This window comes from Bos javanicus, chromosome 5, assembly GCF_032452875.1.
Source record: "Bos javanicus breed banteng chromosome 5, ARS-OSU_banteng_1.0, whole genome shotgun sequence".
In the NCBI taxonomy this organism is placed as follows: Eukaryota; Metazoa; Chordata; class Mammalia; order Artiodactyla; family Bovidae; genus Bos; species Bos javanicus.
The window spans coordinates 24,148,157-24,164,960 of NC_083872.1; the positions used below are offsets into that span (position 1 = coordinate 24,148,157).

The 16,804-nt window shown below is 40.8% G+C and overlaps 1 protein-coding gene across 1 annotated transcript in view; it reads left to right on the plus strand.

Moving 5' to 3' along the window:
• CRADD (CASP2 and RIPK1 domain containing adaptor with death domain) overlaps positions 1-16,057 on the plus strand; it is a 192,275-nt gene extending 176,218 nt beyond the window's left edge. Inside the window, exon 3 of the mRNA XM_061415749.1 lies at positions 15,347-16,057. Coding sequence (XP_061271733.1) covers positions 15,347-15,648 — 302 coding nt within the window. The 3' untranslated portion in view covers positions 15,649-16,057. The remainder of the gene's footprint in view (positions 1-15,346) is intronic.
• Positions 16,058-16,804: the final 747 nt, after the last annotated feature.

The following is a 16,804-nucleotide window of genomic DNA, read 5'->3' on the forward strand; positions in this document are numbered from 1 at the left end:
TCTCTAAACTTGTTTGCAGATGAAAAAAATGGATGGATGGATGATAGGTAGGTAGGTAGATTGAAATACTTTCATTAAAGTAGAATCATATACTGCTAATTTTTAAATTTTAAAACTAATGTATTTAATTTTATTTGAAGTTAACTGGATAAAAAGAAAGTAAGAATTAAGAAATTACTAAAATTTAAATAAACATTTTTTTTTTGCACAATAGGAGATGTTATTTTTTCCCCCCTTAGGTTAAGAAAAGAGATGATGAACTTGATGTTTCTGGTTCTGGCTTTTCTTTTTCTCCAAGTGTATTTCTTGGTAGATCTTATTGGTGTTCACCCAGTTCTCTCCCTGTTCTGGAGTACAGGATAATTGCATTTTCCTTACTCCCTTCAAGTTATGTATGATCTTATGACTGGCTTTAGCTGCACAATGTGAGCAGAAATGACTTGCGTCACTCACGGATGGTTGTGTTTAATTGCCAGATCTCCAGTCTCTCACCCCTTCTTTCCTTGTCTTGGTGAGCATGGACATTTATGTGATTTGTGAATGTGGAGGAGCATAATGCCAGTGTGGATATGGAATGCAGTGCCAGCTCAGGGAGGCACTGCCCTAAAGAGTCCCGTGAGGCTGTGGTGGATGGCATGTGAGTGAGACATGGACTCTTGTTCTGTTAAGTCATGAGACTCAGGGCTCATTTACTGCCACAGGCTGTCCTGCCTGCTGCTGTCTCCATCTCAGACCATAGGGATTTCCCCGCCATGATAAATGAGCCCACAGGCGCTCGCACTCTCCTTCCTTCCTCCCGTCTAGAGTTTGGTTTATTACATCGTTATTTTCATGCAGTCAGAGTATTTAGTGTTTACATTCCACAGTATTCTATCATCTAGCCTTGATTTTGATTGGTTATATTACTGTTTTCATATAATCAAGACATGTTCAGTTGTTTAAAATTAGTTTTATACTTAAATAAATTCAATATCCAGTACTGATCTTTTTACTGTGGCTTTCAAATCACCGTTTTCAAGAAGCAAGTCAGGGGGCTTAGAGGAGACTGTCTGGTAGGAAAACATTCCACTCAAGAAAGGAGGAATATTTTTATCATTTGCATTGCTGAAGTTGTTGTTACATGGTTATATGAAAAGCAGACTGATTTTTTAGTGGTTTTATTTCTAATTTTAAATTCTCTATAAACAATGCCTTCTTTATTGCTTGCATCTGAAGCAAACCATTTCCATCTGCCCATCCTTCATTTGCCACTGTTGATATTTTTATTTTATTCATTGCACTGACTAAATTGTCAAGACTTTTAAAGGAGGGCTCAGAATGAAAGTGAATTCTTATGTTGTTTTTATGTTCTACAATATCTACTGATTATCTTTCTATTTGAAAATCATCTTGGCTAAGAATAATATTCAGAGACTACACTTTATCCTCCTTAAACATTTTTGTGAAATTGCTTTGTCTTTTGCATTTAAAGCACTGTGAAGAAATTTGACTTTCTCCTTGTATACAACTTGCTTTTCTTTCTACTTGAAGAATTATATTTTGGAATTGGAAATTCAATTATTTAGCCAGAATATGTCTCATAGTTGGTTATTCTATGTCAGTTTTTTTTCTTAAAACAGAGTTTGCTCTTTCAACGTAGAGATTAGATTCCATTGTGTATCCATTTTAGGGATATTTTCTTGTGTTAGATTTTTGAATACTTTGGGGTGGATTTTCTACTTCAGGAATACCCATCAACCTTTTAATGGACTGTATTTTTCTGTCCTCTACATCTAGCATTTTTCTCTAATTGCTTTAAATTCTGCCTTGATTTCAAGCCTTTCCTGAATATGAATAATTTGGAGTCATGTTACTGCTATTCTTTGGTATTTCTAATTTATGTATTAGTTTATAGGTGATGCTATTTGGTCATCAATTTATCATTTTAGTATGACAAGCTTCCTTTAAAATCTCATTTTGTTATTTGATTTTCTCATTGCCAAGTTCTTGTTTTTACTATATTCATGTTTCTATTATGCTTTTAAGTTATTCTACGACAAATTACTTTCTCTTATTCCTTGAGGATCATGAATTTTTATCTTTTTTTTTTTTTAATATAATGTCCCCTTTAAAAATCACTTGTTATGGTAGAGTGTTAGTTGCTGTGCCGTTTCATTCCATCTTGCCCACGTTTGGGCAGCCGTGCTCAGCCTTTGGTGCTGTAACAGACTGGAGTGGTTTCTCCTTGGCACTCCTGTAACCCTCTATCTGTTGCCCCTTGAGGACTGGATGTTTCCTATTCTGTCCACTTCCTTTAGCTTAAGGGCACACACCGGCAGAAGAGTTGGGTAGAGGATTGAACTCATCCAAGTTGCTTGTGTGGGCCACGTGGTAACACCTGTGCCCTGCAGTGTCTCTCCTGAGACCCTGTGAAATGTCTCATCACTTCTTCCAAGAAAAACAGTCTGTTGTGGTTGTTCATGTTTCTGATCTTCCCATCCTTCCCTGTGGCAATTACCACCCCCAGTCTACTGAAGTCATAGGAGAGAAAGTGAGAAGAAAACCCACATAATTCATTTTTCCTTTCCAGATTTGGGGATATCAGTCTTTATCTTAAAGTTGAGTTTGATGCAACTTCAGAGAGGTTTTGGAGTGTGGTTCTGCCATTTTTTTTTTGGCGGGGGGCAGGGAATGGCTTCTTTTCATTACCTTTTATTTCCTTAGATACTAGTGGGTTGGAACCAGAGTATTTACCCAGAAGCCATCTTGGGGTCTGTCAGTGGTTCTGATTCTCTTAAACATCGATGTAGAGGGAAGAGTCCCTTGCGGCCCAGTTCAGACAAAGAATGGGAACCTGCACACCCTTAACCTTGACAATATCTTCCTGTTATAAAGTTGCCCCTGCCTTTTAAAAATCTGTTCACTCCCAGATAATACAATAGTTTCTTTAGTTTTTAAGTGCTAAATAACTAAAAGTAGGCACTCTTGGTAGTACTGTAGCCATAGAAAACACAACCAAATGAATATGTTGTAATTGTAGTGGATCATTCCATTTAATTTGTCCATTTATCCAACAGTGTTCATTTATGTAGTGAGTGCCTACTATGTTCTGTTCTTGGTGCCTAGGATACAACATTGAACATCACTGAACAAAACAGACAACATTTCCCTTCCTGTGAGGAGCTTACATTATGGCAGGGATGGGATTTGTGTGTGGAGTGGGGAGAGTCAGCAACAGCAAATGTAGCACATCCTTAGAATACATGGTATGTTTGAAGGTGATACGGGGATAAGGGGGAATCACAGAGTGGAATGGGGGTTGTAACTGGGAATCGAGCGGTCAGGCAGGGTTCCATCGAGAAGTCACATTTGATGGAGGGAGTCAGAGGAAGAGTATTCCAGGAAGAGGGACCAGCGAGCCCAAGACCCTAAGGCTCCAGGCAGCCTGCTGTGTTCAGAGCAGGATGAATGGTAAATTGATGGAGATGGGTCAGGTCTGTGCAAGGATGTGAGACAAATGAGTGGCTCAGCAAGTTGTAATGTGAACTTTTAAAGTTTTTAATACTGTTTTGAAAAAATTTACTATACCAATGTTCAATTAACTTTTTCTTTTCTTTCTTTCTTTTTTTTTTTTTACTATAGAAAGATAAATTTCCATGAGCAATATTTTAAAAGCAGAAACAAGCCATAAAACATCACTAAAACCCCCAAAATCTTGGTTCTCTTTTAGAAGACAAGTAGGGGAAAATGATGAGACCTGCAGGAAATAAAATTCCTTTTTAAAAAGATAGTGTAATATGTCATATCTAAATAAGACCTTGGAAATCATCTGGTTTTGCCTTTTAACAAATGAGAAAACAAGAGAGGCTAAATGATATAGTCAGTTTTATAGCAAGTTGGTGGCAGATTTGAATTTAGATAGTAGCCAGGCCTGCTCATTCTTAGCCCAGAGCTCTGTCCACCCTGCCTCCCTTCTTTTAACTCAGTGAGAACTCAATTATTGCTAATAGTCTTGTCGTTGACCTTCCACAGACTCGATGGTGAAATCAAGTTTTCCATGACAAATAGGTATGACTTACTTGCATTTTGCAGTAGGACCTTCATCTAGCTGGAAATCAGTTTTAGACCAGTTTATTAATATTTCTGCACCTCTCTGGGCACCTGATTGTTCTCTGTGCTTATCTACCAGAACAAGTGGCTCTAATTACTTTTCTTTTCAAGGTGCTTTTCTTTCATTTCCAGGCAGCCAGTCCCTGACCCAGAGGGATTTCTCTGCAGGACCATTGCGCACAGGGACCCAGATTAATGTGTGGGCCCTGGGAGGTGGCCTGTCATGCAGTTTTGTCAGCCTGGCAGCCTCCCCACATTTCCTTCCCTTCCATAAGTAACTATTCTGTCTTATATATTGTTTTATTTGTATATGTTTTTTATAAATGGTGTTGTTTTAGACATAGATATTAAAATTCACATTGTTGTAGAGATCATTCTTTTAACACTGGCTTTAGTTCATCCTTTCTGACTGCATAGTATTCTCTATGTGCTCCTTCATATTTATCTATCATTTCCCTCATAATGAGCTCTTATGTTGATTCCAGCTCCTTTACTTGATATAAACCACTTCATACACAGCCCCTCATGGATCTGAATGGGAGTTCTTCTGAGATACATAAGCCCCAAAACAGGATTGCTGGGTTACAGGCTTATGTATATATGTTTCCTAATACAGATTATTTAGCCTTGTGCAAACAGCCTTGTACACATCCCTTATCGATCTTTTTCAGAATTTTTCTTGGGTACATACACCGTGGAACAAGGTTATATACTATATTCCGTTTTATTCACATGGCTGACTTGTTTGTATTGATGGAGTGGCTGCCCAGTCTTCATTCTTATCAGCAGTGAATAAAATTTCATACTCTGACACATCCCAGTCAAAATTTGTATTGTCTAGATTTCTATGCATATCAAGTAATTTATCGTTGCTATTTCATTTGTTATTTCTTAAATTTCTGCATTTGAGCATCTCTTATATATTCGCTTTCACATCTCCTCTAATTCGAATCAGCGGGCCATTTCTTTGTCCCTTTGCTTTTGGAGGTTCTTATCTTTTTTCCTATGGTTTCAGAAGTACCTTATAAATCCAGAGATTATGTCCCCTTTGGTTTTAGACATCAATAGATGTCTTTTCCCATTCTGCTCTGTCAACTTGAATCATAATCTCCTTTGATGTAAAAGGTTCATCTGATCATCTTTGGGGTATTCACTTAAAAAGTCACTTCCAGTGTGAGAGAGGGATAAATTAGGAGCTTGGGATTAGCATATACACACTACACTATATAAAATAGATAACCAACAAGGACCTATTGTATAGCACAAGAAACTGTACTCAATGTAATAACCTATAAGGGAAAAGAATCTGAAAAAGAATACACACACACATGTAAAACTGAATTACTGTGCTGTACACCTGAAATTAGCACAACACTGTAAATTAACTGTACTTCAATTTTTAAAAAATAATACATTGTTTTTCCTTAAACTCAAAATAAAGACCCGTTTCCACCACAGGTCATAAAGATACTCCAGTGTTATTTTCCATTAAGTTTATACTTTTGCCTTTTATGTTTGGGCCTTTTATCCACATGACTGTCACTGTTTATGGTGTGATATAAAAGTCCAGTTTCTTTTTATGTAGAATTAGCTAGTTTTCCCCAGTTTGGAGAAAGCCTGTCCTTACCCCATTATGAAATTTTAATTGTCATTATAAGCATTCTCCTCTTTATGTCATAATAATGTCTTCCCAGCCAGTACAAGAATAACTCTCCATTTATTCAAATCTTGCTTTATATCTTTTAATAAAGGCTTAAAAATTTCCCCACAGAGGTCTTATGTGATCTTTGCTAATTTAATTCTAGATTCTATGTAGTTTTCGTGTTTATTTTCTTTTGTATTTGATTATTGCTATAAGGTTTTGTTGTTTTGTTGATTTTTGTTTTGAGTTGATCTTGTATCTGACAATTTTGCTCAACCCTCTTATTCTAATGAATTGTCTATACAGGCCTTTTTCTACTTATTAGGTCATATAGTCTGAAAATGCTTCCCTTCAAGTGCTAATACATAATTTCTTTGTCTTTCTTTACAGCATTGGACAGGACTGTCTACTACTGTATTCAATAGTAATATAGTAGTTCTAGTGGGCATATTTCTTCCCATTCTTAGAGGGGATACATTTTAAAGTTCATTAAATCAAATGCTTATTGAAGATTTTTATAATTTTATTAAGTTTTAAAGACTGCTCATATTTCTAGTTTTTGAAGAAAATTAATGATAAATAAGTATCAAATTTCATCATATCTCTTTTTTTCATCTATTAAAATAATGAATTTTCTCTTTTGACTGTTGATATGTTGAATTGATAAATTTTATGATGTTGAGATTATTATAATCCTGAGATAAATTCTACTTGTTTACACTATATTCTTTTAAATATTTGTTAAACCTGTTAAAAAAGCTTCTCTTCCATAACTCTTTTAAGTTTTATGTATTATTTTATTCCTGGCTGTGCTGGGTCTGCGTTGCTACGCAGGCTGTTCTCTCCTTGTGGCGAGTGAGGGCCGCCCTCCGGGTGCAGCGTGCGGGCTTCCCACTGCAGTGGCCTCTTGCTGTGGACCATGGGCTCTCGGGCTTGCAGCCTTCAGCACTTGCAGCACGTGGGCTCAATAGCTGTGGCGCACAGGCCCAGCTGCTGTGCAGCACGTGGGACCCTCCTGGACTGAGGGATCCAACCGGTGTTTCCTGCATTGGCTGGCATATTCTTCACCACTGAGCCACCAGGCACCCCTATTTTAAATATATTTTAAAAAACTCAAATAGTTACTATTTAGGATTTTCACATCTAAAATTATAACTGAAGTGAGCCTCTGATTTTTCTTTTTTCTCCTTGTTGCTTGGGATAAAAAGTACAGGAGTCTAATAAAATGGACTACATAGTTTTCATTCTTTTTGTATTTTCTGGAACAACTTACATGAGATAGGAAATGAAATGTTCCATGAATGTTTGATACAACTAATGTAAAAAACCAGTGGAGCCCAGGGCTCTTTAGGGCTTTGATTACCACTTCAGTGTGTTTGAAACTTTGGTTTATTCAACTTTTCTATTTTGTTCTATACCAGCTTTGGTGTTTTATATATTCCTAGTAATATATCACCTCATCTACATTTTAAGAATTTATTAGTATACTTGTAAATGTTTATAGATCATTGCTCAGCAATTTTCAAATTCCTCTCACCCCATGAGATGATTTAATTCCTTTCCTGTTGGCTTTGGTCTTGGCCACATGTCTTGCTTTGATCCATGGCACATTAGTAGATTTGACCTGAGCAGAGGCCTTAAATATCCTTGAGGCAGGGTTTTTAGCCTTTTCTCCTAAAGGCTATACTAGAAGGCACAGTCTCTTAGCTCAACTTTTTTTTTTCCTGGTCCAGCAAACCTGAAGCATATGGCACTTCCATCAGTGAGTTAAGGAGTGTGGTATGTATCACCAGCTCTCCAAAGAAATGTGTATGGTTTTTCAAAGTAGTACCCCATTTGCAACTGAGTCACTTTATAAAGCACTCATATGTGCTTACAAAACCTCCAGTTGTACCTCCAAATAACAGGTTTAAAAGGGAGTTCTATAGTTACATCCTTTGCAGTAATTCTAGACCCCTGACTGCACCTTCATCTGACTTTTCCAGTAGCCATTTACATGTCTGCCATGCCTCTCCCTTACTCCATGGCCTTCAGTCTTTGAACTGTGCTTTTGAACTCTGTATAGGTCCTCTTCTCAGGTCACTGTTAAGGTGGCCACATATCGTAGGATGCAGGGTACAAAGCAGAGGTCGACCGGGCAGGACACTGGGCCTGTGGACTTTCCCTCACCAGCCAGGGTAGAGCAGAGAGTGCTGTCTGCACAGAGGTTTGTTGGAGGTGATGACTTTTTTCTGTAACAAGTCAGAAACACGTAGCTATTAGAGAAGGTGAGTTGGAAACTTGACTTGGATAACCCTTTGATTTTAAGAATGTCATCAGTTACTGGAAAAGTATACATGAAGTTCCATATTGTGCTGAGCAAGGGGCTAAAGTTTGTAAAGGAAGGACACAGAAGTAGGAGACATGGTCTCTGCCAATAAGGAGCTTGAGAGACAGTGATGTTATATAAGAAACAAAAAGCTGTATGGAAGTGTTTAAGATTTAAGCCCAGAGCAGCTATGGTTAGCCACAAGTGTGGGAAGAAGAGATAGTGGTAGAGAAGGGGAATCACCATGCACATTTCATTCATGTCATGACCACAGAATTGGAGGGTGGAGGGGAGGTAGGGGGGAGGTGGGCAGATGGCAGTGGGTGAGTACTGGAGGTGTTCATCCCTTCAAATGGATTTTCATCATGGTAGATGGGTTTGTCAACAAATGATATTTCTTTTGAAATGGGCAAGTTTTAACTTCACCAAGAATGGGATTGAAGGATTGCATGAAAGAGACAGGATCTATGTAAGGGAGAACAGTTGTCAGTATAAAAGGAGTTAGCTGCCTGCTTAGGATTTTTTTTTTTTTTTAAAGGATGGACATTCTTCTGCCCCAGTATCTGGTAGTTCTTAACCAGGGGTAGTACTACCTCGCTCCAGGGCACGTGGACACATGTGCTCAGGCTGGGATGGGGATGTTACTGACACTTAGTAGGTGTAGGCCAGGGGTGCTCCAGACCCTGCTGTACACTGGGGACAGCCCCGCACGATGGATTGTCCCGCCTGAGATGCCAGGAGCTCACTTGTTGAGAAACACTGGACTTCCCAAGCTTCAGTCATTTCTGTTCTACTTGTACAATTCCTGCCTTATTTTTGTATCACCTGAATTGCTAATTTAATGCTGTTATTTAAACCTACTTTTTATTTTTAAAACTTATGTGGGTTTTTTTTTTTTTCAGTCTGTTACTTTTTGGTCATTCTACATCTGCTTTTTAATTTACTTGCCTTAATCCTTGCAATCATGGGTTTGAAATGCTATTTGTACTTTCCTAACCATGTTAAGACAGATACATGACTGTTCTAATACAAAATGTTCCCCTGTGTACCCCTGGCATCATCTTGCCCACCACCAGTGGTGAGCACATCAAGCATCGAGGAACAGTGGCCAGATGGTCACAGTGGATTAATTTCTAGCTTGACCTGATTTGATGTAGTATGTCCTTGGGAGTTGACACTACCGCCTTAGGGCTCTCGTTTTTAATTAACCTCATATTCAGCAGAATTCATGAGCTTGAAGGGCTTCCTGAGGATACTTTTCCAGACAGAGGTCAGACGACCCAAACAGCTGTTATTCTGTGTGTGCGTGTGTGCGTGCGTGTGTGCGTGCGTGCGTGTGTGTGTGTGTGTGTGTAAGATCTCCTTGGAAAGGCTTGATTTGCTCTTGGCTAGGTCATGCCTATGTGCCAGTTATCTTTGCTCAACTCTGTGTCTGCAGACTGCTGGCCATCGCCCAGTTATGTGGCAGTACTCACAAGGGATATGTGACCCTGAGAGGGTAGAGGAGGAGAGCAAATACTGCCTTCACTTCCACATCGTTGGCTCAGAGCATATGTTGCATGAACAGTTGGCCAGGAGTCAGAATGATGACAGAGTGTAGCAGAATCACAGATGTTCCCACCCAGCACCCATTGAACTGACCCAAAAAGAAGTTCAGAATAAAAGCAGAGCCCAGCAAACAAGAAAGCCGATCACAGCTTTATGCCAAGCACTTTGAAAAGTGCCAGGCAAAGAAGGAAACCTCCCATCCTGACCCCTCAGAAGTGATGCTGGAAAAGGAAGGTGAGGGGCCAGTAGCCTGAGGGTTCCCAGTCATACAGGTCAGTTGGAAAGAAGCTGTCTGAGGAGGGTGGGCAGCCTCAGTGATGTCAGGCAACACCCTCTGCAGAGGCGGGAAGGCAACTCGAAGCAAGCTCTCGCCCCAGTTAAACGGGAAAGAGATCACAGAAGTGAATGCACCCCAGCAGAGCAGGCTCTGGTATAAGACGTTTAACTGGCTTTCAAAAGACAGAGCAGGCCTTCCCTGGTGGGACAGTAGTTAAGAATCCACCTTGCAACTCAGGGGGACACTGGTTCGCCCCTGGTCTGGGAAGATTCCACACGCCTTGGAGCAAGTAAGCCCGTGCACTGCCCCTAGTGGGTCACGCACCCTAGTGCCCTTGACTCCCACACAGGAGAAGTCGCTGCGATGAGAAGCCCGTGCACCACACGAGAGGGTAGCCCCTGCTCACTGCAACAAGGGAAAGCCGTTGCACAGCAACCAAGACCCACCATAGCCAAAAGAAAGCTTTGGTTCATACACACAATGGAATACTACTCAGCTATTAAAAAGAACACATTTGAATTGGTTCTAATGAGGTGGATGAAACTGGAGCCTATTATACAAAGTGAAGTCAGAAAGAAAAACACCAGTACAGTACATTAACGCACATAAATGGAATTTAGAAAGATGGTAACGATGACCCTATATGCGAGACAGCAAAAGAGACACAGATATAAAGAACAGTCTTTTGGACTCTGTGGGAGAAGGCGGGGGTGGGATGATTTGAGAGAATACGTTGAAACATGTATATTATCATATGTGAAATAGATCACCAGTCCGGGTTCGACGCATGAAACAGGGCACTCAAAGTCAGTGCACTGGGACAACCCAGAGGGATGGGATGGGGAGGGAGGTGGGAGGGGGGTTCAGGATGGGGGAACCATGTACACCCGTGGCTGATTCATGTCCATGTATGGCAAAAACCACCACAATATTGTAATTAGCCTCCAATTAAAATAAATTAATTAAAATTAAACAAAAAAAGAAAGAAAAACAAAAATCAGTGCATAGCACCTCCAGCAAAGCCTGGCCCTGTGGGTCCTACCCTTCCTTCAGGGCATAGCACCACGTAGAGAGCCACGGCCGACCTCAGAGTGTAACCCCCTGTAAGTGAACGGGCTGTCAAGGATACATCAACTTACTGTGGGAGACCAAACAGAAGTTCTAGACAGAGATACCCACATCAAGTATGAACAAGATGAGTCTCAGTGTTGTGGAAATGCCGCATACAGGAGAGGAATGAAAGACAGGAACACGGCTTGTGAAAAATAAACATGCAGCCGATCTGGTCTAGGGGAAAACCGAGACCAAGAAAACTCAATCTCAGAGCCATTTCATGCTGTAGAAGAGCTCAGTGTCAATTCGGCAGAAATAAAAACTCACTGGTATGATTAAACAAGATCCTTTTCATGTTTTATCTTTCACGGTAAAATATACAACTTGCTCTCTTTTCCATTTCCAAGTGTGCAGTTCAGTGGTTACGTGCATCCATGTTGTTGTGCAGCAAACCTCCAGCCCTCTTTCCTTCTTGCAACTCAGAAACTGTTTCCGTTAAATAGCAGCTCCTCATTCGCCCCTCCCAAGGCCCTGGCAACCATCATTCTTTCTGTCCCACCAAATTTGACTATTCCAAGTACCTCATGTGAGTGAAATCATGGTGTAGTTGTCTCTTTTGTGACTGATTTATTCCAGCTAAGATCATGTCCTTAAGAATCAGCCATTTTGCAGCATGAGTCAGATTTTTTTTCCTTTTTAAGGTTGAATAATATTCTGATGTATAATATACCACTTTTTATTTATCTGTTTATCCCTTGATAGATTGAGTGGCTTCCACTTTCTGGCTGTTGTGAACAATACTGCTATGAAGATGGATGTACAAATATCTCTTTAAATCACTGCTTTCAATTCTTTTGGGTATATAACCCAGAATTAGAGTTGCTGGATCATAATTCCATGTTTAATTTTTTGAGGAACTGTTTTCCGTAGCAGCTGCACCGTTTTGCATTTCCACCAAGAGCACAGAAGGGTCCAGTTTTTACACGTCCTCACCAGCACTGTTTTTTTTGATAGAAGCCATCCTAATGGGTGTGCAGTGGAAAGGGATTTTTAAAGATTGAAGGGCCAAGAATAATTGGCAACAGAAATGTGATATAAGATTTGAACCAAAAGGAAAAAAATACAGAATAGCCTGAAGTGGTAGTCAAATGAATGGCATGGTGGAAAGGCATGAGATAATCACTGGAAGGGAGTTGAAATGATAAGAGAAAATGATAGCTGTGTAAGATAGGCAAAACCACCCAGCATAAGGAATATAAAAAAAAAATGCAAAGATATAACTCAGAAAGATATTTTTGAAAAGAAGAACTAAATCTTTGGTCAGAAGGCCATGCTGCATATAGAGTGACCAAGATAAACTCTGGTCTAAAGCTTCAGTATTGCAAACTCCAGAGAGAAAAAGCAGGTTATACCAAAAGGAGGATGATGAAGTTAGTATCAGAATTCTCCATACCAGCATTCTCTACCATAAAATATGAGCAAGTTCTACAAATGTAAGAGAAATAAAATTAAACAATATAAAATTGTATTCATAATTTAAGATATAATATAATATGACATTGTTTTTATAAATATTGTTCTTGTTCAACAGTGAAGGCACTCAGCAGATAGTCTTGATCTGAAAGAACTCAAGGAATATAGTAACCATGAACCTTTCTTGGAAAAAAAACCACCCTATGAAGAAGAGACTGACCAATTGAGATTCAAATCAAAATAACAGACTCAAGAGCAGAAAAACTGTGTTAAAAAAACAATAACAACAACAAAAAACACTGGTAAACATTCAAACCATTATAATGTAGTTTTAAGACTAATCAATGGGGGAAAATTATTATTACAGAAGCATGTAAATGTTGAGCATCCAACAAAATAAAAATTATAGAAGCAGCAAAAACCAAGAGGTATGAGAAAAAAGAGAGAGAATATAAATATTCATTATACAGCATTAATGTGGAAACATGTTGTTTACCTGTTAAATTTTCATTAATTTTTTCTCAGCATTAAATATTCTGTGTATTTGTGTTTTTTGTTATTTGTTTTTTTTTTAAGCATTTAATTGTAGATCAGAAAGTCATTTAGTTCAACCTTTGCTGGTTTTCCTTGTTATATTCAAGCCAAATGAAGTAACTCTTATTGGAAAAGACCGTTATATTCTCCTTCTCATAGTATACACACATAAAGAGATGTCCGGAATGATGTTCACAAACTGTCAATAAGATGGTAGGGTAGTGCAAATTTTGTTTTCTTTTTTTTGTATATTTGAGTTTTAAAATGAGCCCATATTTTTATAAAAGCCATAGAAGTGCCAGTGTTAATATAAGATACTGCTCAGTAGTATCATTATTATAATTTGCTTCTTAGTCATTTAAAAAAAAAAAAAAGGCAGTCTTGACAGACACCAGAAAGAGTCCTTGACAATATTTTTGCAACTTGTGCCTAAGCTGTTGGCAACTGACTAGAGACCAAAGGTACGATCCATGGAAGATATCAACTATTCTAACAGGATGCCTCTTGCCTTCTCATTGAATTCATAAATCCAAACAGTGAGCTGTGAGTGTGAAGTGGGATTGACCTGAATTCCTGGAATGCTGGTGATGGAAAGTATAGTTCGAGGTGCTGTCATATGGAAATCCGAGCTTTCAGTCCTGTTCTAGCCTATAACTGGCACCATCATTTTGGATGTTCGGAGCGTGTCTCAACCTCTGCTCTTTGCTGCAGTGACTGCCTTTCACCTGCCACGTTCTGTTGCCTCGGGGCCTTTGCAGATGCCTGACCCATTGCACAGAGTGACCTCCTTTCCTTTCTCTTCACTGGGCTCCTTCTCCTCATGCTCAGGACTTAGCTTTAATCTCCTTCTTCTGGAAGGCCTTCTGTATAACTAGTGGCACCTTTCAGCACATCTATAGTGACTCACTTGATGTGAGACTCCCTCAGCAGACTGGCCTTGGGGAGACAGGGCTCCAGTTTAGGAAGTGCAGTAGCAGGTTCTGTCATTGCCCATTGGCAGCACGTGCTTGCTCTCCTCTTCTGAGCTCAGCCAGGTGGTCATTCTCCTCCTGTGATCTGTGCTGCTCCTTCATGGCCTTTTAGGTTTTATTTTTTGCTTCGGGCCTTTCTTAGGTCATGCTTCTGTAGAAACTGTCACTTTTCTTAGAGGTGTTCAAGTTGGTCAGGAGAGACTAGCTGTTCTGTACAGCCCATTGCTGCTGCTGCTGCTGCTGCTGCTAAGTCGCTTCAGTCGTGTCCAACTCTGTGCGACCCCATAGACAGCAGCCCATCAGGCTCCCCCGTCCCTGGGATTCTCCAGGCAAGAACACTGGAGTGGGCTGCCATTTCCTTCTCCAATGCATGAAAGTGAAAAATGAAAGTGAAGTCGCTCAGTTGTGTCCGACTCTTAGCAACTCCATGGACTGCAGCCCACCAGGCTCCTCCGTCCATGGGATTTTCCAGGCAAGAGTACTGGAGTGGGGTGCCATTGCCTTCTCCGGTACAGCCCATTACCCTCTAGCAAATTACCCTCTACCCTGACCATTCCTACAGGAAACAACACCACAGGCCAGTTCCAGAGGGAGGAGGGCCACAAAGGCATGCTTAGATGCCGCCAGAAGCTTCAGCTTGGCCTCCCTAGTAAAGGAGGTGAAAGTGAAAAGTGCATGTTACAAAGCTTCGTATGTGTTAGTTGCTCAGTCGTGTCCAGCTCTTTGTGACCCCATGGACTATAGCCTGCCAGTCTCCTCTGTCCATGGAGTTCTCCTGGCAATAGTACTGGAGTGGGTTGCCATTCCCTCCTCCAGGGGATCTTCCCAACCCAGGGATTGAACCTGGGTCCTGGGTCCTCTGCATTGCAGGCAGATTCTTTAACATCTGAGCAGTACCTGCAGTGTAATCCTAAATGTATGTTTTATGCATAAAAGACTGAAAAGAAATAGATCGAAGTATTCTGAATGGGTGTTTCTCTGATGGGATTTCAAGTTATTTTTATTTTCTTGTTTTCACATTTTCTGTAATAAACCTATCCCTAGGTGCTAAGTGCTTCTTAAGCCCCTACATATGGCTTTTTACTGAGCAGCCCCTGTGAAGACTAAAAGTTGGCCCTGACACTTGGGATGTGTGTCATCCCCTGCATTTTCATTTCTGCCTGCCCCTGCCCGTCTGGTGTGTTTGGGCTTCCCTAGTGGCTCAGACAGTAAAGAATCTGCCTGCAATGCAGGAGACCTGGGTTCGATCCCTGGGTTGGAAAGAGCCCCTGGAGAAGGGAATGGTTACCCACTCCAGTGTCCTTGCCTGGAGAATCCCGTGGACAGAGGAGCCTGGCGGGCTATAGTCCATGGGGTCACTTAGAGTCAGACACAACTGAGCATCTAACACTTTTTTCACTTTCTAATGTGTCGGCTCCCTCTCTTCACCATGGTGTCTTTCTCCTCCCCAGATGACCGGATGACTGGAATCCCCCCGCACATCCTGCACAGCTCCCCGTCCGACCAGCAGATCAACCAGCTGGCCCTGAGGCTGGGCCCTGAGTGGGAGCCTGTGGTGCTGTCTCTGGGGCTGTCCCAGACAGACATCTACCGCTGTAAGGCCAACCATCCCCACAACGTGCAGTCCCAGATGGTGGAGGCCTTCGTGCGCTGGAGGCAGCGCTTCGGGAAGGAGGCCACCTTCCAGAGCCTGCACAGGGGCCTCCAGGCAGTGGACGTGGACCCCTCGGTGCTCCAGCACATGTTGGAATGACTGGGCCCTCGTCCGTGCTTGGGGCTAGTCACGTGGCTGAATCGTGACTCTCTCCAGGGCAGGTAGACTTGGGGGTGGGGTTGTTTGTTTGTCATGGTGATTTTTAGATGAGAGGGCATAGTGGAATCTGCACTTGATGTTACCTGACAAGTGGGATTACTCAGGAGGTTTGCCGGAATGAATTGACAATTGACTTTCTAATCGCTCAAATACTGCATTTTTTGAATTGTGCAGGTTTTAATTGTGTGGTTGCCTTTTAATAGACTGGTGAGTCCTACTGGTTCAAAAAAAAAAAAAAATACAGGTGTTCTGTGTATAAATCATCCACTTTTATGTTGCCTGGGAACGATACAGTGGACTTAACTATTAATGATGATAATAATAAAAACAAATTGCTGTATATAATGTAGCCCTTTCGTGAGGAAGTATTGCTTGTTTTTTTTTCCCCTTTCATTCTTGTATTGCCTAGATTTAGGGTGTAAAATTATTGTAGTTGTGTCTTTGGAACGGAATTGATAGTAACAGTGGAATAGTTGCTTGCTCTAGTCAGGATGAATAGTTCAGGCAGGGTGTCTGCATTGAAGTTAAGACACTAAAGCTCCCTGCAAAGACCAGTTCAAGTACCAGCATGCAGACCTGAGCCCTTTATCTTTAAAAGATTTGCTTAAGAAAATCCCGTGCCCTTTATTTAAAGAACTGGAGGTTGGGGGACAGTGTTGTCTTTCTCCTGAAGCCGTGATGATTGAAGCTTTGTGCTCCTAAGGACTATGACTTAGTCTTCTGACTTTTTAAAATAACACATGCTATTTGTCAAATGCTTTACTGTTTTCAAGGCCTTTAATACATAGGATCTCATTTGGACCTCACAAAAAGCCTGTGAAGTAGTTGAGCAAGAGGTGAGCTCCATCCCGTAGCAAGATGCAGTGGTTTACAGCAGCATCTCCTCGGACAAGTTACTTCACTTCTCTAAGCCTCAGTTTCCTCATTTGTAGAGTGAGGCAATGACTGTCCTCACCTCCAAGATATTTGTGACAAGTAAACGAGTATCATCTGCCATGGGCTCATCCAGTGCCTGGCCCATCGTCAGCTCTTGGGAAATGGTAGCTGTTAATTCTCTGCTGTGGCTAAACATGGATACAGTTCCCAGGTCAAGTGG